Source organism: Dendroctonus ponderosae, unplaced genomic scaffold (assembly GCF_020466585.1).
Source record: "Dendroctonus ponderosae isolate FM_Combo_2020 unplaced genomic scaffold, Dpon_F_20191213v2 Dpon_F_20191213_1, whole genome shotgun sequence".
Taxonomy (NCBI): Eukaryota; Metazoa; Arthropoda; class Insecta; order Coleoptera; family Curculionidae; genus Dendroctonus; species Dendroctonus ponderosae.
Genome location: NW_026017110.1, coordinates 56,483,689 through 56,509,691, shown reverse-complemented (window position 1 = coordinate 56,509,691; position 26,003 = coordinate 56,483,689). Strand labels below are relative to the sequence as shown.

The 26,003-nt window shown below is 32.3% G+C and overlaps 1 protein-coding gene across 2 annotated transcripts; it reads left to right on the top strand.

The window, feature by feature from the left end:
- Window positions 1-203: 203 nt before the first annotated feature.
- Window positions 204-24,731, top strand: LOC109537906 (chromatin-remodeling ATPase INO80). Of its 2 annotated transcripts, none has more exons than XM_019904853.2 (17): window positions 204-375; window positions 570-931; window positions 1,008-1,178; window positions 1,235-1,612; window positions 1,672-2,302; window positions 2,849-3,051; window positions 3,138-3,429; window positions 3,522-3,784; window positions 4,284-4,964; window positions 5,017-5,367; window positions 5,459-5,626; window positions 14,631-14,789; window positions 15,768-15,870; window positions 15,930-16,003; window positions 16,071-16,227; window positions 16,355-16,519; window positions 23,460-24,731. In XM_019904853.2, the coding sequence occupies exons 1-17, from the start codon at window positions 291-293 to the stop codon at window positions 23,729-23,731; spliced, it is 4,515 nt and encodes a 1,504-aa protein (XP_019760412.2). In that variant the 5' UTR covers window positions 204-290; the 3' UTR covers window positions 23,732-24,731. The 2 variants fall into 2 exon arrangements, with proteins under 2 accessions (XP_019760412.2, XP_019760411.2); XM_019904852.2 differs by having other exon boundaries at window positions 23,421-24,731.
- The last annotated feature ends 1,272 nt before the right edge of the window (window positions 24,732-26,003 follow it).

Sequence of the window (26,003 nt, the reverse complement as noted above, 5' to 3'; positions counted from 1 at the left end):
CATTAGATAGTCCTAATATAATATATTCCTATTATATAATAGGTTTATATAAAATTCTTATAAATTTGTATTTATGTCCAATAATAATTACAATAATTGCAATCACAAAAGAGTATTGAATTTCTGACGTCATAATCGATCAGCCTATGCTGTGGTAGACTGTCTTGCGCCGGTCAAGGTTTATTAATTCACTGTCAAACTTCCAAAATTTAAGGTTATATTTGATCAAAAATTTATAGCCCCATCAATGCAATGTTTTATTAAATAAATTTTTATGTTGCATAATATACATGGGAAATAAGAAGAATCCTCCAATTATGGCGAATAATTTAAAGAACCACATCCACAATACTGCGTCTACAAAATCAACTCATGGTTTGTTCTCAAATTTCTATTGTTATTAAATCATTAAACCACTTATATTTATTAAAACAATTCATTTAGCAAGTATACTATATGAACCTAACTCATTATGAAAGTATTATACTAATGTTACCTTACTTAGAAGCTAATTGAACTATATTTCATGTGCTTTATTGTACCACTATTATATACTGTATTTATTTTAGATTCAAACAATTTTGGAATGAGGCATTCTGAGAGTCGAGCCAATTCTGCAAAGCCAATTCATCTTCGTAGACTTGAACAGGCGTTAAATCTGCAACCCTTTTTAAATACATTCGAAGCAGATGATCATTGTAGTGACAGTGATAGTAGTGATGATAATAATTATTCTGATTCGATTGAAAAACTATTCAAAGAGGAGCCACATTCAGCAAAAGACTACTACAATTTCGAAACTGTTTCTACGAGTCGTAAATGGTTGGCTAATGTATTGTCAGAAAACATAGATACTGGGCCTGAGGATGCTCCATATAAATGTCTGTTAAAAATGCATGCTTATCAGAAAAAACTGAGGAAAAACAAGGTGGTAAGTACGACCAATGCAATTTTCAATATCGTGTCATTAGGTTAGATTAGATTTGAAAATGTATGTTGGTTTCTAGAATTTTAATCAGTCAATGTACTATGGAGCTGGGTTGATAAGTGCTGTTGATAATTATCCTGAAATCGAAAAAGAACTCCCTTTAAATATGAGAAAAATGGGTATAGCTTCACATAAAGAAGAAACTAGATCACCTTTTTATGACGCAGATATTTTAGATGATATTTCAGTGGTACGTGCTGTGTTGAACTTACATTTTATATTTATATTTGATAATATCTTCTTCAGGATGAGCCATGTTTGGACTTAAATCTTGAAAATGGAATTAATGAATTTCCCAACCTAGATGGAGATATAGATGATCACAATGGAACGCCTGATTACTCAAATTCAAGCATTACATCCAACGTTCCTCCTATTCCACCTCCCATGTATGGCCTTATGAACCATGCTTCATCAAAGAAGAGAGTAAAGAAATTTAAAGATGACGAAGCGAAACGCAAATGGGAAGAAATCATGACAGTTAAAAGAAGAAAAATGTTTACCAGTATTGCAAAGAAAGAGATAGGCAAACAGCATAGAGCTAAAAGCAATAAGCATAAAGAAATGTTGTTACAGTGCAAGCGAGTTGCATCCCATTGTGTTAAATACGCGCGGCAGAAAGCTGTAGGTTCTACATTTATTATTTGCGTGTTCAAAATAACTTAAATTGCGCTTTGTTTTAGTTACAATCGGCAAGAACGGTTAAGGAGCAGCAATGGCGAATGAAAAGACTAGCTAGAGAAAATATTGCCTACTGGAAACGATCGAGGCGTTTTGATAGGGAAGTGAAAAAACGGCTAGAAAAAGAGGCAGAAGAGCAAAGAAAAATTGATCATGAATTGATTGAAGCTAAAAGGCAGCAAAGAAAATTAAACTTTTTGATAACTCAAACTGAATTGTATGCTCACTTTATGTCTAAGAAATTAGGCACAGCATCTACAGAAGAGCAACTTAGAATCTTAAGCCAGTTGGACGAGGAGAATATATTGAAACTAACTGGTGATGATTATGATTCCGAACAAATGAAAGAGAAAGCTAAAAGAAATGCTCAAGAAGCATTCCAGAGTGAGAAAGCTAGAACAAAAAATTTTGATCACCAAGCAAAATCTTGCCTTACTGAATTCGAAAATATTGATGGGGAACAACCGCAGCCAAATATGTTTAAAGGGAAGTTGAAAGGCTATCAGTTAAAAGGAATGAATTGGTTAGCCAATTTGTATTCTCAAGGAATTAGTGGTATTCTTGCTGATGAAATGGGTTTGGGAAAAACAGTCCAAAGCATTGCGTTTCTTTGCCATATTGCTGAAAAATATTGTGAGTATAATCTGTATGTTATTATTTATGTTGTATTTGTTGGGCAGACTATCAAAAGTGCTTTAGTAATTGCTATAATATGCATATAAATCAGCATGCTGTTTTTTACTCCAAATTTATTGTATTAATATCGAGACATTTAAACAAATCAAGCTAACACTCTTAATTATATTGTCTGTACCTAAGCAAAGGACATATTTAAAGCTCTGGAATATGTATGTATTTTTTTCGCATGAAAAAGAGCTCGTTGTTAGTTATTGTCTCATACAAACAATTTTTGAAAATTGTAAATGAACGTTTCCAACCAAGATAATAATAATTTTCTCTTTTCTATTACGTCAAAATATGAAACATTATTTTGTTTTCAGATTTTGTAAACGACAATTGCTGGTTTAAATTTGAACACTTATTTTTTTGGATTTTGCTATATTTGTGTTTTAGGGGATCTTTTTTTATTGAATAGGTTGCAAAAAGGTGCTTTATATAACCTATTTTAAAGCATTTTTCCCCGATTAAATTGACTCATTTACGTATAATTTTTTGTAGCTGTATGGGGCCCATTTTTAATAATATCACCTGCGTCAACGTTACATAATTGGCAGCAGGAAATTGCAAAGTTTGTTCCCGATTTCAAAGTTGTTCCATATTGGGGAAATCCTAATGAAAGGAAAATACTGAGACAGTTTTGGGATCAGAAGGACATATATACCAGAGATGCTAGTTTCCATATTGTTATCACTTCATATCAGGTCAATTTCCGTTCCTTTGTATTCTACATTACATTGATTCAATTAATTCAAACTTTTGGCGAGTTATCGATGTTGTGTCTTTTTAGATTGTTATTACTGATATAAAGTATTTCAACCGGATTAAGTGGCAGTACATGATACTGGATGAAGCTCAAGCGATTAAAAGCACTAGTTCAATGAGATGGAAAACCTTGCTTGGATTTAGCTGCCGTAACAGGTTGTTGCTTAGTGGTACCCCTATTCAAAATAGCATGGCAGAACTTTGGGCTCTTCTGCATTTTATCATGCCAACGCTTTTTGATTCGCATGATGAATTTAATGAATGGTTTTCCAAAGATATTGAGAGTCATGCAGAAAATAAAACCGGAATAGATGAAAGTTAGTATGTTCATATATTTTTAAATAGGCTTGTTGCTAAATTAATACTAAAGCAATTCTTATTTTAATTTTTTACCACTCTTTTTTTTCAGAACATTTGTCTCGATTACACATGATTCTGAAACCTTTCATGCTGAGAAGGATCAAGAAAGATGTTGAGAATGAACTATCAGATAAAATTGAAGTGATGGTGTATTGCCCATTGACGACCAGACAAAATTTGCTTTACCTAGCATTGAAGCAGAAAATCAAGATTGAGGACTTACTGCATTATTCAGTTGGAGGCGGCGATTCTCATAATGTGGATAAAAATTTCACCTCAAATCTTATGAATTTAGTTATGCAGTTTAGAAAGGTAAGAAAAATTCTGTTTTTAATTGGTCCGAAACTGCAGAAATCTAGAATAATCCTTAACTTTTTATAATTTCATTCAATGCCAACTGCGTCTTGTCTTATTTCTCGTATTTGAAGAAAACTTCGTTTTTGCTTGACACGATGGTGGATGTGTTTAATTTTAGTGGCTATTCAATTACGAAACATGATTTGCAATTTTGGCAAATATTTCTTAACGAAAAATCAGTATTGAATAGTTTACAACGGTACCCAGTTTTCGAAAATAGCTACTTTATTCTATTTACTAAACTGAACGATTGTTGTTTCAATAATTTAATAATGAAACACTACTACGACTTGTAATTTGTCGGATGGATTAGTGAACCAAACAGCAATTATTGCAATTAAAATTCATTAATTTTGAAGGGTGGTAAATAATATTCAGTTAATGTTTTTGTTTCTGTAAGATCGTCATGTACATTTTGAAAGAACGGATTTGAATGTAGATATACCTATTCTAGGTCTGCAATCATCCAGAGTTATTTGAGAGAAGAGATGCGAAGTCCCCAATGCGAATACAGCCGATAGTTTACAATGTTCCCTATCTGGTTTACAAGACGAATGTGCGACAGGAAATGTTTCTGAAAATTAATAAAATGCTGCTTTTTATCCCAGCATTAATTGCCAGGTCTTGCACTTCACCGGACAGTTTATTTAACTTTTTACGGTTTCTTGGAATCTCAGAAGGAGAAATATTTAATATTATGTTGGGAAATATAGCAGCAAGATGGAAATCGTATTTCGATTTTGAGAAGAGAGAACACACATTATTTGACAGGAAGTTATGGAATCCCAATTACCACTCTAGACCAATTTTAAGCATTAAACAGGATTTTAAATTAAGTAGCCAACAAATAGAATCTAGCAGTGTTTTAACAGATTTGATGTTCGTGCGCAACATGAAGGCGAATAGATTAGTATACACCCACACAGATCATATGTATCTTTCAATGCCTGAAACTGTTGAGCACAGAAATATAAGATTTAAAAAAGAGAAGTCAAGCGAAGAAGAAAATGTCGATATTGAAGTTGAAAAGGTAGTTGCTCCAATATTCGAATTCCCACATGTTAAGCGACCATCGAAACTATTTGCTTGTGAAAAGACTGAAATGCCTTCATACTTATTATTCGCTATGCCAAAGGTAGATATTTTTAACGCTAGAAATTCCAGTTTCTAAAGTTTTATTTTTTTAGTGTACAGCTCCTCTATTGAGTTCATATTGTTATTCAAGAAGAGCAGCATGGGATTTGCAACGACATATAGATGATTATAGTTTTAATTCGTTAAATTACTATTGGTCTGAGGTTACTGGAAATGCATTCAGATCTAAATCAGTTGATGCTTTAAATCCTGGGCCACAGAACTGTATTGAGAGTATCTTGCCTGTTGGTGGCTGGTCAAATATTGCAATACCCGACAAAGAAAGTTTGGTGACAGATTCTGGAAAATTGTTCGTCTTGGATGGCTTATTAAAGAAGTTGAAGGAAGGTGGACACAGAGTTCTGATTTACTCTCAGATGACAAAGATGATTGACCTACTAGAGGTAATACTGTTACTTAAGTACCTTTAAATATGTGATGATTTTAATGATGTGATGTGTGGCTTATGAGATATACATAATGGTAATCTTATAGGAATACATGTGGCACAGGCATCATAAATACATGAGACTGGATGGATCTTCGAAAATATCTGAAAGGAGAGATATGGTGGCAGACTTCCAAGCAAGAGCTGATATTTTTGTTTTCTTGCTTTCCACAAGAGCCGGAGGACTTGGCATTAACCTGACTGCTGCAGATACGGTAAGTGCATTCTATAATTTTTTGCGGTGGCTTCACAATTTTTAAAACAATATATAATATATAAAATATATAAATAACAACTAAATTTCAAGTTAAAATTTTTTCAAAATTACGGTACACTATCTGTTTCGTTTAAATACAAGAACTTATAGGTCTCAACTGGAACAACTGAATTGAGATAGATTTACTTTCAGTCATTAGTGGCACCTTAAGTATATCAGACATTTTCTTTATCCAATTACAACATCCAATAATAATAATAAAGGGCTTTATTCGTATTAACATAGACGACATCCGTAACTGAAAACTGAAATAATTCGTAATACGAAAAGGCGAGGTTTAGTACTTCAGATCAAAACATCTGAAGTATGAACGTAATTGATATTGGATTTAGTAAATCCTACGAAAAGTCGTCAGGTATATGCAAAAGTTTGTTTGTTCTCTAAGAGTTCTGAGATAATTGCAACTTGGACATCTAAACTTCATTTTTCAGCAGTTTCAAAGTTCTCATTGGTTAGCTTGCTATCCACTTTTCCAAAAGTTCAAAATAAACTGAGCACTAATCCTCAAGTAAGCTGTTATTTTCTTCCGTTTAAAGTGTGCTTATTCCATTATTCCATTATTTGGCGAATGAGTAGCGGTGTCAAGAAACTCGTTTCATTATTTCCAGGACTTTTTCTATATTTCCTGTATTATTACATTAGTTTACAGGAAAACTGTCGTAATTAAATAGACGGTACGATTATGAACGTACGAAACATTTGCTGATTTAGTTACAATAAACTTATAATAAATCAAAGAATCTCATATACCGAAGTCCGATTTGTATTTGTTTCAGATACATTAATTAAAAAACTAACAAAAATTTATAGAAAACTGACAAAGTAAATGAAAAATATCTTTGAGAACTTTGTCCCCAAAGACAACTTGACTCACAAGTGCCTTAAAAACTTTATAAGATTGTGAATAGGCCTCATAAATTTGGATCATTTGGCTGAAGTTTCTTTGGATATTTCTCAATTTTCAAATAATGTTCGAAATTTTCTCAATGCATATTGCGGCTATAGCTGGATGTGCAGAGGCATTAGCAGTCAAGCAACCAATTTATAAACTCGCAAATAAGTGGGTCGAAGTGGAAGGTGGTGTTTTCGAAATCCTTAATTTGCATATTTGGTGATTGAATTTAAAACACCCTGCATCACATAAACCTGCTTTGTTTTCAATGGCAGCAGCATCTTAAAGTACTGTTTTTAATTACGACATTTCGAAGGCATTATTGAAATTAATGAAAATGGCTTGCTCTTTGGAACATATATTTTTTGCGAATGGTTTTCAATTTTCGTATTGCTTAGGCAAGCCATGGGCAAACGGTGCAAGGCATTAAGCGTTGGCTGGCATCGTAACAAATGGTCGCAATATCCTTTAATCGTTATTATTCAGCAAAAAAGCTGTTATTGGGACGTTTTAAAATATTGATTAATCTGTTGGAAAATCAGATGGATCCGCGTCAGTGCGAGCACAGGATGTTCGGGTTTGTAAAAATATCGTTATTAAGTTTCAGTCATAACTTATTACTAATTGCTATATGTAGTTTTTCTTCGTCAAATTCGGTATTTAAATGCATTGTTCGCATCGTAAAAATCATTTTCAGTACATTTTTAGCTATGTATCGTATTTGCAGTCAAATTCTCCACGACTATTATATAACTGCAATCTTTTGAACATTCAAATTTCTTCTGCCTTTTTTGGGATGAAAATTTGCCATTAATTTTTTTTCAAAATTTTTTAGGTTAAAAAAATTCACCGTTTATTTTCATTTGTCTTTATTACTAATTGCTATATGTAGTTTTTCTTCGTCAAATTCGGTATTTAAATGCATTGTTCGCATCGTAAAAATCATTTTCAGTACATTTGTAGCTATGTATCGTATTTGCAGTCAAATTCTCCACGACTATTATACAACTGCAATCTTTTGAACATTCAAATTTCTTCTACCTTTTATCGGATGAGAATTTGCCATTAATTTTTTTTCAAAATTTTTTAGGTTAAAAAAATTTACCATTTATTTTCATGTCTTTTTTTTTGGCTGAGTTACAATATTTTTCAACCTACAAGTTATGTGATCATTACACAAACCACATATTTTTAATTAAAATTGATTTTAGTTGTACTGTATGTTTTCATGCAGGGTTCGATTTGTAATGTCGAGGGGATATTTTCAAAGGTTTTTAAAGCGAAATTGATAATGTGTCTTGCAGAATAAAAAAGACGTATACATAATTCAAATAAACTTTTTCCGTAAAAGAAAAAATGAAGTTTATGTACAAAAATAACTCATAATAATTGACCTCCGTTACATAAGTTGACTAGAAAGGACATTTACCGATTTAGTTAATTGGATTAACAAAATATACTAAAATGCAAATAGTATTTATTCAATATGCCATTCATGTAATTGTTCTTCCGATAGTATTTTTTGGCGTTAATTAAATATGTTGCTTGACCGCAAATTAGAAAAAAACAATGCAGAACATTAAATTGATTACATGAATATGCAAATCGCAAACGAGCGCGGAGAAAAAGTGAATGAATTTATTGTACAGTTAACGGTGGATTTCGTGATGCTAGATCGGAGCTCAGCAATAAATCTCCGGGACAAATGGGTAACCAGTTACGTTCTGGGCCTGATGAGAACAATCCAAACAGAAAAAAGATTAAAATAGAAGCGACAACATTATTTGCATACCATAGTCTGCCTTTCGGACAGTTTTTGCCTCGAATTTCGTATTCTTTGCGACGCTACCTGTTAATGGACGGTCCGTGGCCGCGGAATGCTCTGACGTCGACCGATTGCCGTGGATTCGCTGAGAACTTTTCAACGTGATTCTCCCAGCATGTTTGTCGAAGTACGTGGACGCTGCATCCGTTATGCGACGTCAAATACAAACTGCACGATTGTTACTGCATCCATTGATAACTATGAAAAAATATAAATGGAAAACGCTCAAAATAAATTTGCAAATTTACTATTGAACCTGGTGAGAACTCGGAGGTGTTTTGTTTGAGAAATCACCTCTGAAGATGCAAGCAACCTACTGGTGCTTGCAAAACGAAAAAAAACAAATTTCCCACGATACTAAATTGTTATAGCCGCTAAAGGGCATACTGTATCATACGTTTTGCTGATTCAATCCATCAAAACTTTTTCCTCGCATATTTAGTTATTATTTATTAATAAAATCAGATTGTTCGCAGATTATTCGGCCGTTGACCTTATTGAAGCTTGCTGCGGTTAATTGTTTTCGCTATGTTTGTATTTACATCAATTGTAATGTTATTTTTCGTATTATTCTAAAATAATTTTTCAGTTGGAAATTTGTTCAACTTTGGCTCTTTACACTCTCTCTCATCGATCTCTCACAGATCTTGTATTCCGAATCAAACGCATATTAGGCCAATAGATTTTAGAAGCAGTCGAGAAAGGTTTCGTTTCGAATGTAGCCTGAAAGGGGTGCATAATTGAGCAGATAATTATTTTTTCTAATTAATTAATATGCTGTTCGCAATGAGGTTTGTCAACATTTCTCATAAAAGTAACGGTGTATGTAAAAAATAATTGGAGTTATCGAAAATCAGATCAGAATAAAATAACTAAATAAATAGTACTAAAAATATATTTAAAACACTTATTTTTAAGGGCAACAATTTTTTTATTACAAAATTGTGCCAATTGAAATTCATTTAAGCATATTATTATTTTTTTGTTCAATACAGTCGTTTAAAACGCTCAATATTAATAAGTCGGTTTTTGGCATCAATAAATGCCTCAAAAAATTTGGTTGCAAAACATCTCTGGATTTGCTTTCCACGATGAATTTTATTGATGTTTGTTGTTATTATCCAGCCAATAGCTCCCGTGGTGACTGGAAATAAATTTAAAAAAGTGTTGTAATTTTACATTGCAACACTATCGGGAACAAATTTATTGTAACATTTCTATCGACTATAAATCTGCTCCACTTTCTAAAAAGGTCATTTAGTTCTTTCTGGAATGCTGTAAAAAATAAATATTCTTGCTCATTTTGCTTCCGAGAAATGAACAAAAACGGGACGGAAACATGATATTTTGGAATAATCTTGCACCTAACTGTCTGACTTTCAAATTTCGTTTTCTGGGTCAAAACGACTCGAATTTCCTCACTCATGTTGTTATGACTGAATCGAATTTTCAATTTTCTGTCCAACGGTGATGAAACGAATTCTGTGGCTCAAATGAGGATTGAGAAACTTCGGAAAAAGCAGCGTCATGATTGATGTATAAACGGGCGTTCTTGATCTTTTTTTTCCGAGAAATGAGCAAAAACGGGACGGAAAACATGATATTTTGGCATAATCTTGCACCTAAGTGTCTGATATTCAAATTTCGCTTTCTGGGTTAAAACCCAATAAAAACAAAACGAGCTCTAAAAAATTCATTTTTGTATCTTATTGCTATGATATTGTTAACCTTTGATTGATTTCCAAATTGTATATTTTATAAAATCCTTAAGAGAAAATTAAGTACTGAGTTAAACGTTGCAAGCTTCAGCTTAGCATAAAGCTGTTATTACTCTCAATTGTCTCTCTGTTATTTTTCAATTTCCTGCCTGATGGCTTTTTTAATCTGATCCAATTTTTGCCACCAAGTATGGAGTTTCATGACGCACAAAAGCCTAAGCTACAAACAAAATAAGCAGCATCCGTTTTTTAATTAAAAATTAAACTTTATAACGAACATTTTAAAATATTTGCACATAAATGGTTTGATGTTAACGGGTACAAATCTCTTCATTTGCGAATTAAGTTTTTTGTATTGGCATTCAATTGTTTAACAGACGATTTGTACATTGAACAACTCAAAACATTTAGTATTCGAAGTTCATGCTTCATGATAAAAAAAAATAATTGTTAGCATAAAATTGGTTTTTTAAAATTTTATTTACAAACGAACATTTTGTGAATTATTAGAAAATTAATGGCTTGTTTCATTCTGAAGTTCCATTATAGGCGTTTTTTATAGCGGCCCCAAAGAGAACCGACTGTTTGATTGTGAATTTTTTTTTTTTATTTGTCTCATGAACATCCACACTGCTGCTACGCTATTAAAAAATCGTTGTTTTTTCGATTTTTCGATATAAGGAATGAAGCCTGCTAGGCAGGAAAAGAAGACAATTATTTTGCTTTCTGGCTATAGTATCGGTCTTAAAACATTTTGGTTGTATTTGTCGATAAACTGAAATATGGTTCCCATTTACATTATTTTGGATGAATATTTGAATTGAACTTGTTAGTAGGTTACAATTTTTTGTACCAATTGGCACAAACATTTTAGACCTTGCTTAAATTAGTATGATTATTTGGAATGCAGTTGTCAAGTTGCTTCATTTTCAACATTGAAAATTAGTGATATTCATACATTTGGTACTTCATCCTGCTGATTAGATACGTTTTTTATTTTTGTAGATTATTGGCATTTCTTTGTATAATATTTTATATACTTTGTACGACTGGGATTTTTTCTAAGAAGTTAATTTTGAATGAATTAAGGAATTTCCGATTTGACCCAGTTATTTAAATTTAACTGAGAATCTGTGAGTAAACCTCAGTCTTAGTAGTTTTGCCAAATTCTTATTAAATGGTGACTGAAAATTCGATTTTTGGACACTTCTGCCCTCTTTTGTATATCCGAGTTAGTCTTGTCGGGTTTCCGCCACATAAGTAACCTCTTGTGTAACATTAATTATTGAAGAAACCTAGGCTCTATCCCGCCTACACAAATCGTATTTTTATCGAACATTTTTAACAAAATTTTAAAAGTAATATAGACAATATCATTACCTCAAAAGTATACTTGAAATGCTGTACTTTACAATAGATTGTCGGAAATATCCATGCAGTTTGTTCGGGTCGTCCCATCGTTGTACTTATGAATTAAATCACCTATAGCAATCGATAATTTGTTATAATGTCAATGCCGTTTGGTACTGGTTATTTATTCGAATCAGGTTTAGAACATACAGGAGAATGTGACATTATCAAAAGAGAGACATACATTCTTTTCTTCCTGTTATTGCAAAATACACCCATTTAACAGCAATTTTACAGGGTGAGTCTAAGCTATGATTCTTAAAATAATGATGACGACGATCGGACAAGTTTGCAGTATTTATAAACTTCTTAAGTGGATTTTCTTCAAATTTATGCAGAGAACATGCAATATTTAATGAAGCAATAACTGAAAAAAATTGTTTTTATTTGTTATATTTGATTTAATGCTCTATTATTCAACTATAAATGATCTACTTCCATCAGATTCAAATTTGTTGTGTAATCATCATAGTCAGACCTCAACAGATACGAAAGTGAATGTAGTTCCCATTTATTAATTATGATAATTTTACGGGTACCGCCTACTCCTTCAGATATTCACGTTAGATGTTAAATGACTTAAACTGGATTAAATTCAATTTTATTGGGAATTTGTTGTTACTATTCAGGAATTTCAAATGGAAGGCCCTGTATCTGTTGCAATTTTAAGATTCCCACTCAATTCCCAATACGGTTCAGAAATGCTTACATATACTTATCTCTTTCCTTAGCAATTTATTTACCATTTTGTTAAGAAAAAGCATTTGAGTTTTGCAATTGAATTGATTTCCATCGAACCAAAGCGAGGAATCCAATCAAATTTGCTTTTGGTACTCAATCGCGTTAATGCAATTTTAGAAAAAAAATACCGATGAGAGCTAAATGCCAGGCGTTTCAAAACATCGGAATATTTTTTGCTTGACAACCAGTACACTTTATCATGAATTCATCATTGCACAGTAGCATTTGCCTATTTATTTTCGATTAATACATGCACTGATCTTTTCCATAGGTGCCTTCAACGCAGAATTATTAATCTAGAATTTCTTTGCTGAACTTAAGCCTCGCACTTCCTTAATATTTTATTAGTTTTATTCTACATTGGTTTTAGCTTGTTCTTGCGCTTATGCAACAGAATAATTACAGCTCTTGGTAAATAGCACTGTATCAATAAATAAAAATTGTTATGGGGATTTTCTTGATCTTGATACACTTAATTGAATTTCTTTGTGCATTGTGTGTTCAATAAAATAATACAGCTTGCCGCATTCATATAAGTGTATCAACTTCATTATGATTATTAACGGGGATGTCATCATATTTTGAGCCACCGAAGACTCTTAGGATAATAACTTTTTTATTATCTTTTATAATTTTGCGAAATATCTTAGAGAGCGACTAGAATATATCATTTCTGAAGATGCAAAGCGCAAAGGCTTGGAAAGATGGGTTTAAAATGTAATGTAATATTTTAAAATCTCTTTCCGAGTCTCCTTCAATGAGTAATGATTTAACAACAATATTAATATCCAGTGAGATCAGTGAAAACAGGAAATAACTGATATGTAAAAGGAAACTAATTTAGTTTCTACACTTGATTACTTGCTTTTCCAATTTGAATATAAATTAATTTTATTTTCTATCGACGCATTACGATTCGTGTTCACTTGTTTATTGTTTGTGCGATAATTACAATTTATTTATTATAGTTTTTACGAAGAATGTATCCATCTATATCCGGACTTGAACTTGAATGGAACACGTATGCGTGAACTTTCCTCTACTAAATATTGAGGGCGTTGTGCAAAAGTTTTAGGGTCTTGTTCACTGGTAGGTGGTTGTACACGTGCAAGGCAGGAAATGACGGTCTCTACATTTCCGGATCATTCATATCGCGTTACCCAGCACTACCCTTATTCATACTTTTAAGGATCGGGAAGTGAATTTGCAGCCACTTCACATCTTATTTGGACAACACTGCTTATTATCAAGATTTTCGGGGGGGTATGATTTTAACTGCCATTGTTAAAAGAATAATTGCCTCGAAGCACAGTTTGGTCGAGTACCTTGACGTGTAACGTTACCAGGAATTTTGTCACACTAGAAGGTCGTCTTAGATGTTTGATAAGTGGAAGCGATATTCACGTGTAAAGTGGAAATTTGAGATGATTCAGAAGAGTATCAAGCTGATTTAACATCTCGTGCAGTAGTCTTCTTATTTATTAGCAATAATTTTTTTCCAAAATATGTTTAATGTAGGTATAACATCTATCGTATTCTCGTAGCCACCATCAGATATTGTTTAGAGGACATTTCTAAATTACTTTAAATCAAAAGCACCAAGCTTGACATTAATTATACTGCGATCATGGCAGGTTGTGAAAAGCATTTTGAACTAAACATCCTAGATAATACACGGTACTATTCATCTATTGACGTCTGAAAGAGCTGGACAAAAGTGTGGATTGCTGAAATAGTTTATCTTCCAGCCAGCTGCGTTATTCCGTAGCCAAAAGTCATTACCTACAATTCTTTTCCAGTTTACTGAACTGAAAGAATCAACTCAATTGTGTTAGATAAGAAGCCTTTTGGAAATATTCAGACAGTAAAACGTATTACCCTAGACATAAACCTTTTGCAGCTTACTTAACCATTCGAAGTTGTTCAGAGCCATAGACCGACGTTTAAAACAGCAAAAAAATGCATTTTGCATTTAAGCTATTCATATAAGTTTCCGGGTTATTGCCTACAATATGGGAAAATACGACTTAAAATTATTATAAGGTAATGTTTTTCTAGCTAACTATGTTACTAAGTTATAATGCGAGAACGTGCGGCCAATATAAATTGCAGGAGTATGAGCTACTGAATATGTTAAACGATAATATTCTAAGAATATATTGAATTTTAATACGACAGTACGTGAGGTGATCGTGTGAAATTTCATTTCGCCAGTCGCCAAATATTCATGAACGTTACATTAATGCACAATTAATTTGGCCATAAAATGACTATTTTGTTTTTTTCACACTACTCAGGCTGGGCTTGGTTTAATAACGTTTTCAGGAAGAATCTGAATAAGGATATTTTATTATAGGTAATATTCTACGATAGTGACTGGAATCCAACCGTCGACCAACAAGCGATGGACAGAGCTCACAGATTAGGTCAAACGAAACAAGTCACGGTGTATAGGTTGATATGCAAAGGATCAATAGAAGAACGTATATTGCAAAGGGCAAGGGAAAAAAGCGAGGTAAAAAGCATTTGGTTTTGCATTATTAAACCTACTAACAGTAAAAATGCAAGAGGCAACTACCAGTACCTATATACTTCTATATGGTCAACACGTATGATTAATGATGAATGAAACATCGTCTCTGTTGTTTTTTTCTTATAAACGTACAACTTTTTTAAGGCGCGTCACCAAAGTTGGGGTTTTTACTTACTTTGACTATATTTTGAACGACAAAAACACGTTTGATATTTAGTTTATTTGGGGTTTTGCTATTCGGAGAAGTTTTCTTAATGAGAGTCAACAGACAAATTGACTTTTTTTAAAAACCAACTGCTGCTTTATTTCAAATGGGAACTAGGGGAGGCTTGCTCTGAATGTTTTATTTGTTCATTGTGGCAACGCGAGTCAAAGCCAGAATTTGCGGTTTTAGACTAAAATTGTATTCTTGTATACCCAAAATAAGCGCATGTGTCCAGCTATTCAGTTATGCAGTATACTATTTTTCTAAACTGATAAATGTATGCATTTTTACACAAATGCTTCAAGGTTGATTCTGATTAATGCAGCAGACAATTTGAGTTATGAGAAAGACTGATATGAGATTCAAAATGGGTTTACATGATTAAATGCTTTCCCCAATATCAAAATAATTTTAGTTTAAAATTTATTCGGGTTGGATCATTTATGAATCTATAAATTTATGATTTATTAATTTACTACTTACTGACTAAAAAGCACTAGATATTTTTTTCATTAAAAGTTTAATGTTTCCGAGATTTTTAAACTTTAAAATTAAATTTTAGTTTGCTTGTAATATTTCCTGAAATATGTAAAACATATTTTGTTTAATCACTCCTGTTTGCGTGAGCATTGAATATATAAATTTAAAATCCGACCGTAAGCCCTAATATGTGAGCGACTACTTTACATGATGTAATGTTAATTAACTCCGGGCACTAAAATTGTTTCCCATTCAATATTATGTAAAATTTCCAGATACAAAAACTAGTCATAAGCGGAGGAAATTTCAAGCCCGATACTCTGAAGCCTAAAGAAGTGGTTTCGCTTCTTCTTGATGACGACGAATTAGTTCAAAAATGTACGTTTGCTTTTTAATCTTGGGAAACGCCACATTAATAATGTATTTATTTTATTTAGATCACCTTAAAGTCGAAAACAAGTCGACGCCAGAGGAAACAAGAGACGATAAAAAGCGAAAATTATCTTTTAAGGTAAAAGTGAATGTTGTAGATGCATTAATTACTGCATAATTCTCACATAAAATTTGTCTGCTAACAGACAATTCCTGCAGCGGACGCGAAGAGGGCGAAAATGGATCCTCCAAATCTTATACAAGAAATCAGTGACCCGCCGCAGAGTCCTGTCAGTGAAATTGATCTTGAAGGGCCTACCGATGAACCTGATATCAATGATGATGATACACTCATTACAAATAGTAAGTTATGTCAATTATTTGTTAATCACATATTGCTATTTTAATATTCTTATTTTATTATTAGAGTTTATTGATCTTGCTTTTTTATACTGATGAAAAATGCTAAATAATGTTATTTACCTTCCAGAATATACAGTCTACAACGTATATGGGTCAGCAGTCAGACCTAGACCAGCAGGAAGAGGTCATACAAAGAGAGGTCGACCTAGAGGATCTCGCTCCAGGGTTGCTGGCAATATAAGTCGCAATAATATTCCTTTAAATGGTCCTATTACAGTTGGAGTAGGTTCAGGTAAGTGATCATCAACGTTTTCAGCTTTTCTATACGGGTTTTGATCGTTATTGAAACATTTGAATGGTACGCATGGTGTGACCCACTTAAAAGCGGGACACCTGCATAAAATTTTAATTTATCGTTGAGTTTAAGCGCGGGAAAACTGTACTTTATGACAAAGGGTCATTGTTTGTTTTCATAATATTCAAGAAGTTTGGACTGTTTCAGAGGGATAAACTATAAATAATTCATGAAATGTTTAAAGCGTTCGCGGTCATTTGAAAATTTTCTAGTTTTTTTTTAAATTCGCATTATGCGGCCCACAAATTTCATCTGAGCCACATATTTTGGTGGCGTATACATCTTCAACGAAAGGTTACGTTTTTTGGGTAAGTTTTGAGAAAGAGAGAGTAGACAAGGTTTATCAAACTGAAGCTACTCTGAAAAAATTCTCAAAAAGTTGCTGGGACATCCTAAAGACCTCATTTGGGTCTGTAGAAAATTTTTCAGGTGGGTGCAGTATACAGTGAAATTTTGCAAAACTTGCAATGTTCGGCAAACAACGCTAAGAAACCGGCTTGGAATAGCTTCTTAAACGCGCCATTACAATTATCGTTATAAGAAACAACGTGTGTTTGTAGGTGAACATCAACGTCCTAAAGCACACTTATCAATTCGCAAATGATTCAGAATACTAATTTATAATAAAAGTTCTGATTCACCAATTGAAAATGCCACTTTACGACCTTATAGCTGGTTGCCTTGAACCTTCCAGTTAGGAACGCCGGCGCTTCTACTTGTGTAAGAAGGAAATTAATTCACTTCAGATTTTATTATTTACTTCCGTACTTCTATTCATTTTTGAAAAACAAAGTTTTTATTTTTTTACTGCAATTTGTTAAACATTTTTAGTTTTACTAAATGTGCTACTAGACTGTCTAATCTAGCGCCATAACGTTTTTAAAATGTTATCGTATTTAATAAAACTTTCAAGTTTCTGGATATAAAAATTACTTAATAGTGGCGCTTACAAGAAATTCAAGGATTATCTGTGACTATGGAATTATATCAATTGTAATTACTTAACTTGTAATATTGACAATGTGAATATTCAAAATTTCAGCAAATGTTATGAGTAGAGTTATGAGTAAAAAGCAATTTTAGATTACGGGAAAATTATTTTAAATGGCTTTATTCGATAATCGATTTCGTATATCCTTCAGCTTAAGTGTTATTAATGTATCTAAATATTTATACATATACAAACTGTCCGATCATCAGATTATTATCAAAAAATGTTTAGATTCCCGCTGTTAAATATTTTAATATTTTTTTTTGCAATTCGAGTTATGATTTGTTGGTGCCCGTGATCGGTCAATAGCGGCAAAAAAAACGCTATTTTTCTTGGGCCAAAGTTCCGACTGTATTTAGGCCATACTCAGGCTCATAAATTTAGTGTTCTTTCTGTCATGAACAAGGTCCATAGCATGCTCATGACAGAAAGAACTCTAAATTCATGAGCTCTGAGGATGGCTTAAATATAGCCGAAACTTGGGTTCAGCAAAAATGAGCTTTTTTCTGCCGTTTTCTATTGGAAATTTCTAAACAAGCGTAGTTTTAGTATGTCTGTCAATTTCCTCACACACCGGTTGCTTTTCACCGCGAGCTATAAAGAAAGTTGTGTTGTAAAAGACCAAAAATTTTCCATTTTCTGCCAACATCGGAAATTTTTGAGAATTTTCCTTGTATGCTGCCAGTTCTGATCATTTTCCTCAGGTTTTTTCAGATTTTTCGCACGACCCTGAAACGTTCTATTCACTTTGCGTTTTTAAATAAAACAGCTGAAAGCAATAATTTCGTCTTGACAAAGAGAAGAAATTACAAAGATGAAGTATAAGAAAAGCAAAAGGTGTTAGAAAGACATAAAAAACGAATGCGTCGCAGACAAAAAAAACTTGAATAATAAAATTTAAAAATTAACTAGCAGCCAAGAAAAATAAATATTTAAAGACAAATTTTCAAAGAAAGGTCAAACAAAATGGAATAGTGAAAACCAGAGAAAAATTTACACAAAAATACCATTTTCAAGCCAACAATTTTCAATAATTAATCAATCATCATCAATGGTCATCAACGAATTATTCGGATTTTTCTTTCTTTTTTGACTCCGCTTTACACTTTTTTGGTTTGGAACAGTTTAGAATATTTTTAGTTTTCCGTTGTTAATCGTGATTACTTTCCTCAATTCTCTTCAAATATTACAAATATTTTTTAAATGTTTTAATTAACTTGTGTGTTTTTTTTTAATGAATAAACAAGGTATTCTGAAACAGTTAAAAATGTAATAGAAAATCCCGGTTTACTAAACGAAAAAATAAAAATTACAATTTCAATTAGCAGAGGAGAAACAGCAGAGCAGAAGGGGAGAAAGAACGATCTTAAATGACAAATTTTCAAAAAAAACAAAATAAAGCAATGAACAGCAGGGAAAGAAATTCGTGAAAAACTTACCAAAGAATCTAAGAAAATTCTTCAAATTCATTAAAAAAACCATTTCCAAGCCAACAATTAATCAATCAAGCAATTATTAATGATGCTAAACGAATTCTCCGGTTTTTCCTTTCCTTTTTGCATTTGCCTTGCATTTTTAGTTTTGCACAGTTTGAACTCATTTTACTCTTTAATATGCCTTCCAGGCAGAACAGTTCTTGTGAATTTTTTGATGAAATAACCGCGCATTTTACAACAATACATTTTTTAGTCGATACATTAATCCTTTTTTCGATATTTTCGTGCTTTTTGTAGAATCTTGTAGCATTCATATTGCACATTTTTCCTGTTTTCTTGGTATTCTATTCCTATTTAAGACTTCCGAAATAAGACCTTCATATTCAATCGAAAAATTCATTTATGCATCCAAGGAGATAAGGGGCATATTTAATCGAGATATATATATATATGCGTTTCTTAAATACGTCTTATTATATGATAATAATAATACGACGTGTCACGGGAAATATGGGAATGTTTTTGGACTTAGTGTGTGCAAATAACATGAGAAGGCCTACTAAAATAGAGGCCTTTAAAAGTCGACGCAAAAAAAATTTCTTTATCAAATAACTTTTCAAATGCTTACTTTGGTAAAATTTGATATTTTTTCATGATACTAGTTAAGGCTCCTGAAAATAGTGTTCGAAATTAATTTTTCTGATTTATGATTATATTATTTCTAATTTTTTCTTAATTAGTTTGCCAAGAACCGAACAGATTGTACACATTAATGCTCATATTTTTAACTCCTTGTATGATAAGCACTTAAGAACACTATTTTTAGATTGAAAGTTGGGCTAAAAAATAGGGATTCTTGTTTGACATCGATAAAATTACCCGTTTTTTTAGAAAAAAATATTTCAAGCACAAAAGTTTTTTCAAATCACTGGCCTTTTATCTCTGGAAACATTTCCTTTGCTGTTGAAATTAGGGATGAAATATTGAGAAGAATTATGTTCCTTTCCGATCAAATAAATATCAACGCGGGGATTTTATTGAACAAAGAGCCCATGTTGAAACCACTTATTCAAAAAGTTTACTTTAATGAAAAATTGATTTAAATAATAGCCGCTTTCTGAAAAACGGTTCATTTTATCGATGTCAAACAAGAGTAAGTTTTTTAAGTTATCTGGAAATAGCCTTCCTTTTTTTCTCTGTAGTATGCTTGTCTTGTTTCATACAGTTTTTTTATTTCTATAACTGAGATGAACATTCTAACATTTTTTGTTGTTAATATTTTGATAAAATACCATTGAAGCTGACCTGTCCACAAGTTCCAACGGTTAGATTCTATCTGCCGTTTCAGTATGTACATACACGAAACCATTTAAATTGTAAGCATTTACGCCAACATTCTATATTTTCATGCATAAGCGCCTGCTGATAAAGTTTATTATTTTAATTTTCGGGCACACTGTGTTTATTACTTTTCAAAACAAAAGTTTATTGTGCTACTGAATAGTATCCATTTTCACTTTCTACTCCCCAATTTACCCTGCATTTTAAAACAAGTTTCCAGTTTCAACTAGTGTTTACATTGCTGGATGATTCAAGAGCATAAGAATATTATGCTTTGATAATTGAAAATATATATGATTCGGAATAGCTTGGATTAATTTTGAAGGTCGGCTTATATTTAACATTTTAATAATGAACTTAAACTTGACGACTAGTCGTAGTTATCCATCATAAGTTCCTTCAAATGCGATTCTGGGCATCGTGTGATTCAATTGCAAATAATGAAACAGCCCTCGGAAGGCCTTTTTTGAAACTGTTGTTGTTTTCGTTGCTCAAAAAAACGTATGTCATAACTTTTTTACAAATTTGCAATTGAGTAAGTCAAAATCGGCCAAAGTGAAAAACTGTTTCAATTAAATAAGATGCAAATGTAATTTAATCCACCGTTTATTTGCCATGATGGCGATATCACATTTTTTCGAATTGTATACGCCTGAATGGATAATAATTTAGATTAGTTTAAATGGAACGTTATAATCTTGATTTTCCATTTATAAAATGGATGTAATAATTTATAGTTTTTGAGTAGTGAGGTATACCTTAACAATTGAAATTTGTGATATTCAACGTCGTTATAATTACCAGGAATTTTCGACGGAAAATCGATGATTAACACCGGCTGTAACAGAACGAATTTGTGGTTGACTAAAAATAGACGGTTAGCTGCATCAAATTAGGTTATCAGTGTAAAAACAGCATTTTGTTAAATTCGTGGCAATCAGACTCACCGTAAAAAGCTTTAAATACGGCACATGTGTTTCTAATATAGCTGCCTAAATTAAAAAAGTAGGTCCCGAACTAAAGCTCTACTTCCGGGTTTCTTATGCAGCGCGTGTTTGAAATCGACTTTTTTGGTCGCTTTTTTATAGGCAAATGAGCGTCAGTTGCTGCTAGGTACCTGCGCAAAAAACCTTCACCTTTTAGAACCACCTTTGAATATATTTCCTGAAGGATATCCGCCAGATGCCGGGAAGAGTTACCGCCTTGCTCTGATTTGGGTCGGATGCCCCTCTTTTTATTTTTGTTCTGTTCTTTCTTAAAGCACAATCAATGTTTTTTTTGGGGTTTTCTACGTCCCACACTTGCGTCGCTACCTACATTCAGTTCCTGGCAAACTTATTTTTTACAACCCACCCTCAAGTGTTTCTATTTTCATTTAAATCGCATCCTTGAGGTAGGTACATTCTCGTTTGCCCATAGGGTAAACTGGATTCACCGAACAATAAGAGCGTTTTTAATAGTTTGCTATTACATGTTAAATGAGCATATTTAATTCTCGATTTTCAGGGTATTGCTTTAATTTAGTGTGCTTAATTTTTACCGCAATGTTATTTACATCATTATTAATGCAATGTACACAATGAGTTGCATAATATCTTCGAGATGTAAATAATCGGTCTTTACTAATTTACCGTCATATTTTATCTTGATTCTTAGTGTGCTTTATGGCTCATTAAGATGGAAACCTAAATTTTTTATTGAAAAACGTCGACTCAGGATTTACTCAACACAAGCCAGAAGGTTTTTTGATGTGAAAGTTAACAATTCAAGTTATCTACAGTTGTTTTTCAATTAGTTTTTTTACAGTGGAATCCCAAACTACGATGACGTAGTTTCGTTTCATAATCTTTTCAGTCAGTCCGAAAAAACCGAGTGGCGTCAGTATCCATGTCTTTTTGCTTAACAAGTGCTTCTGAAATCTTAACATCAAAATTAATAGTTAATCATTTATTTCGTCCGGACTATCAGGTAACTCTCAGTTTAAAATCTATAATACGCTAATGAACAACATGAAATTTGAGAATATTGTATCTAGTATCCATATCTAGACATACCGGAAAAATTGAGGGAAAATTCAGAGATTCAAGTACAATTTTCAAATACAGGTTAATTTACCAAGAACAATAATTTGTCAAATGCTTACGTGTGTCTTTCATCAAATTGGTACAATTTGTGGAAATTTGGAAAAATATTAAAATAATTGATTTGATTTCTTTGCGAGTAAAAATATTTGCCAAAGCATCCAAAATTTCAATCTTTCTATCTAAAATTAATTTTGATTATCGGTAACTATCTCATTAGTGAAATATTGCTGTTTTAAGAATTAATGTCTCTTGTAGAATTTTTTTTGTGGCTGAAATAAATGTGACTTAAGCAATGTTGATGCGCCACTAAGCAAATGAGACGATTTTTTTGCAAAATGTGTTTTTATTTTGCTTTTAACAATTCCGGTGATTAAGGATAAAACGGTCTTCAAACCAAACTGGCACTTTATTATCCTTTTATGTTGGGGCGCATAATCATTCGATTTTGATGGCTAAAAAAATAAATTTTGTTATAAATCTCATAACTGTAAATTTATTAAGAAACTCAAGTCTCAATATCTTTCCAAATCCAAAAATATAGTAAGTAGCAATTTGCGGAATATGCAGTCAAAATTATGCCACCATTTTTTTTAATAAGGATTAGTCTAACTCATAATCCAAACCAAATGAACCATTACTACAGAAAGATGGACAAATTTCGATTACATAACTTATTTTTCCGTGGTCTGATACTTTTAGAAATATTTTAAAACTATTTGAATTTCTACCACGTTTGTGTGCTGTACACTTATCAAATAAATGCATCTAAGGAACATCTAGATCAGCTCTAAAGACGCATAAAAACATTTGATACAGCACTGTACTTGGAACTTTCCACTAAACGTGCCACACCTGTTGGTTTCTGAACATCGTATTTGTGTTTGTTGTCATTTTGGAGTCGCAAAATTAACCATATTATTGGTATTCAATAAACAACATTTCAGACGTTCCATAAGTGTGGATCACCATTGTAAAATTTCTTTTAGCTCAATTGAACTCATTTGGCGAACCATCTTCTACTCCAGACTCAGCGTCATCAGTGTCATCAACACAGTCTTCTCCAAGAGGCGCTGGAGAAATTCCTTTAGATGTTTCCGCTTTGCATATCCCTCCAAATACTAGACGAGGTCCTGGTAGACCTCGACTTAGACCCTCAGGACCGGCACATGCAGGATCACGAGTACCACGTCCACGTAAACCCGCGCTACCTCTCCCGGTTCCTTTACCAACAGAACCTGGAGTAACTCACATAAATTCTGCCTATCCTTTTTACGATTTTCCCGATGACGGATCTTAAAAGGAAAATAGGATTAATTTCGAGTACTTCACCGTATCGTATCTCTCGTCATGTCTTTAAGTAACATTGGTTTTTACCGCGAGTTGTGCTGCTAAGTAACTCATTTGTATCAGATTAGCACAACATGGTGGAACGGTGGAATAACATTATTTTTTTGCTTATTCATTGACATCGAAGTGCGCAATGATTATTTTTATTTAATATTTATAATATTTGTTATTTTTACACTCGGCTCTTAAAAAAATTGTTGTTATTTTGATGTGTATGCGATATGACGCAATAATTCTTTATTAATTTTTACTCTGTTCTAACCCGCGCTAACAATATTTGAAAATATTTTGATTTTGATATATGATAAATGTTGTAATAATTTTAGTTCTGTTATTCGTATGTGATAATCAGGAATAAATTCGGCAACAAAACTTTGGACTGTTGAAATTAAAATAAATCTTTGCTTTCGATCTTTCGCTAATCCAATTTTTATTAGGTAAAAAAAAATGAGGGTTACATTTTAGGTTTGTTGTACATATATACTTCTTTGCTTACTTTACTCTTAATTTTTACACTTTTTTGTAAATTGCTTGTAAAGCAAATGTCAAATTCTAAATGTTTTTTTAGTTCTTTTGTCACTCAACATTTGTAAACTAATTAATAATCTTGGTACCTGAGAACTAAGAAGCGTTGTGCTTTGTATATGTGTGTTTTAGTATCATCATTATTTATTTTGTAACATATGTATACATACATTAGTTACTATTAGTGTACGAGCTTTGTACAGTCTATTATAGTTATCGGGAGTAACTTAAAGTAAGTACTGTTTCAATCTGTTATATTTTCAACCATCGTTTATATTTGCATCTATAACACTTTTATCTATCTTTATTTAGCTTTATGTAGCTTTTTAACATTATTTTATGACACTTTACACGGACGAACATTTCATAAAATACCTGTGCGCTTAAAATAATTTACATTAAAGTCTGTTTTTAGTAAGAAGTAATAAATCATTTTTATTCTGAGCCCCAGCCTTAATCCTTATTCTCCATAGAATATTTGCTCAGTCATTGGGTTTCAATTGCCAATTCATCAGGGAGCGACGTGTTTTCGTTTTAATTCAATCTAGAAATATGTTCATTTAAATCCCAGAAAGTGTCCGAATCGTAAGTATACAAGCTGTTTGTTAACTTGATAACTTTAGAATGACTGGTGAACAGGTCATATATTTTTGTAGCTTAAAATTTGTCGAATATAAAACATATACAAAGTTTAGAAATTCAAAATCACATTAATCCAAACGTTTCTATCTATTACTAAACCATCCTTATAGTCAGCTAAATTGAAATATCAGACTGGCCGAGTTCATTATACGGAACATCCAACGGGTTCCATGGACAATCCACATCAATATGCACACACTTATGCAAGTACGAAAACAGAACAATCATTGTTGGCGAAACTATTCTTGCTGGATTAAAACCACAAAGGTGCTTCAGAATAATATACTGCTCTAATATATATAGATAAAACAATATCGATAAAACGAATTTTTCGGCTACCCTGAATATTAGGATTATGCCGTGATTAAGTTTTATTCGCATACGAGCTGAGTTTGTGGTCTCATAATTTGGTTGAATTGCGGTTTAAATGTTTAATTCAAATTTGGCAGTTTTACTGAAAAAAAAAATATTCGAAAGAGTGGTCCTCTGAAAGCTTCATAATATTGTAAACATTTAATACCATGACAGAGTTTTTTTGTAAAATATTTTTATTATTTTTTGGTCGATTTTAGGAACAGAACAGCAATACAAAGTAAAATAACTATTTAAAACTTATTAGGCTTCAACATTCAATGGAAATCCAAATTTGTAAATGTTTTCGAATGATCCAGTACTAAAATTTATATAGATTTTTGAAAATTTTCTTTTTAATTCCAAATCTCGATTACATAGGAATATCAACAAATTAATTGGAAATTTTGGCGTGGAATTTAACTATGGATGTCGATGATGATTTAAATATGGATAGGAGTCTTTTATCTACTTTTCATCTAATGCCATCTTTTCCGCGATTTATTGGCCAATAATATGGGCCAATTATTAAAAGTCCCATATATGGGCGTAAAGCGTGGAATTCTGCTGCGATTAAAAATCTGCTTTGTTTTTGTTAAAGCTTGTAATCTCCCAGCTTTACACGTACATCTCGTGTGCTTCCCCGAAACTTATGAAATAATCAGCTGACATTTAATTGTACAAAAGGATTATCAGGCAATATG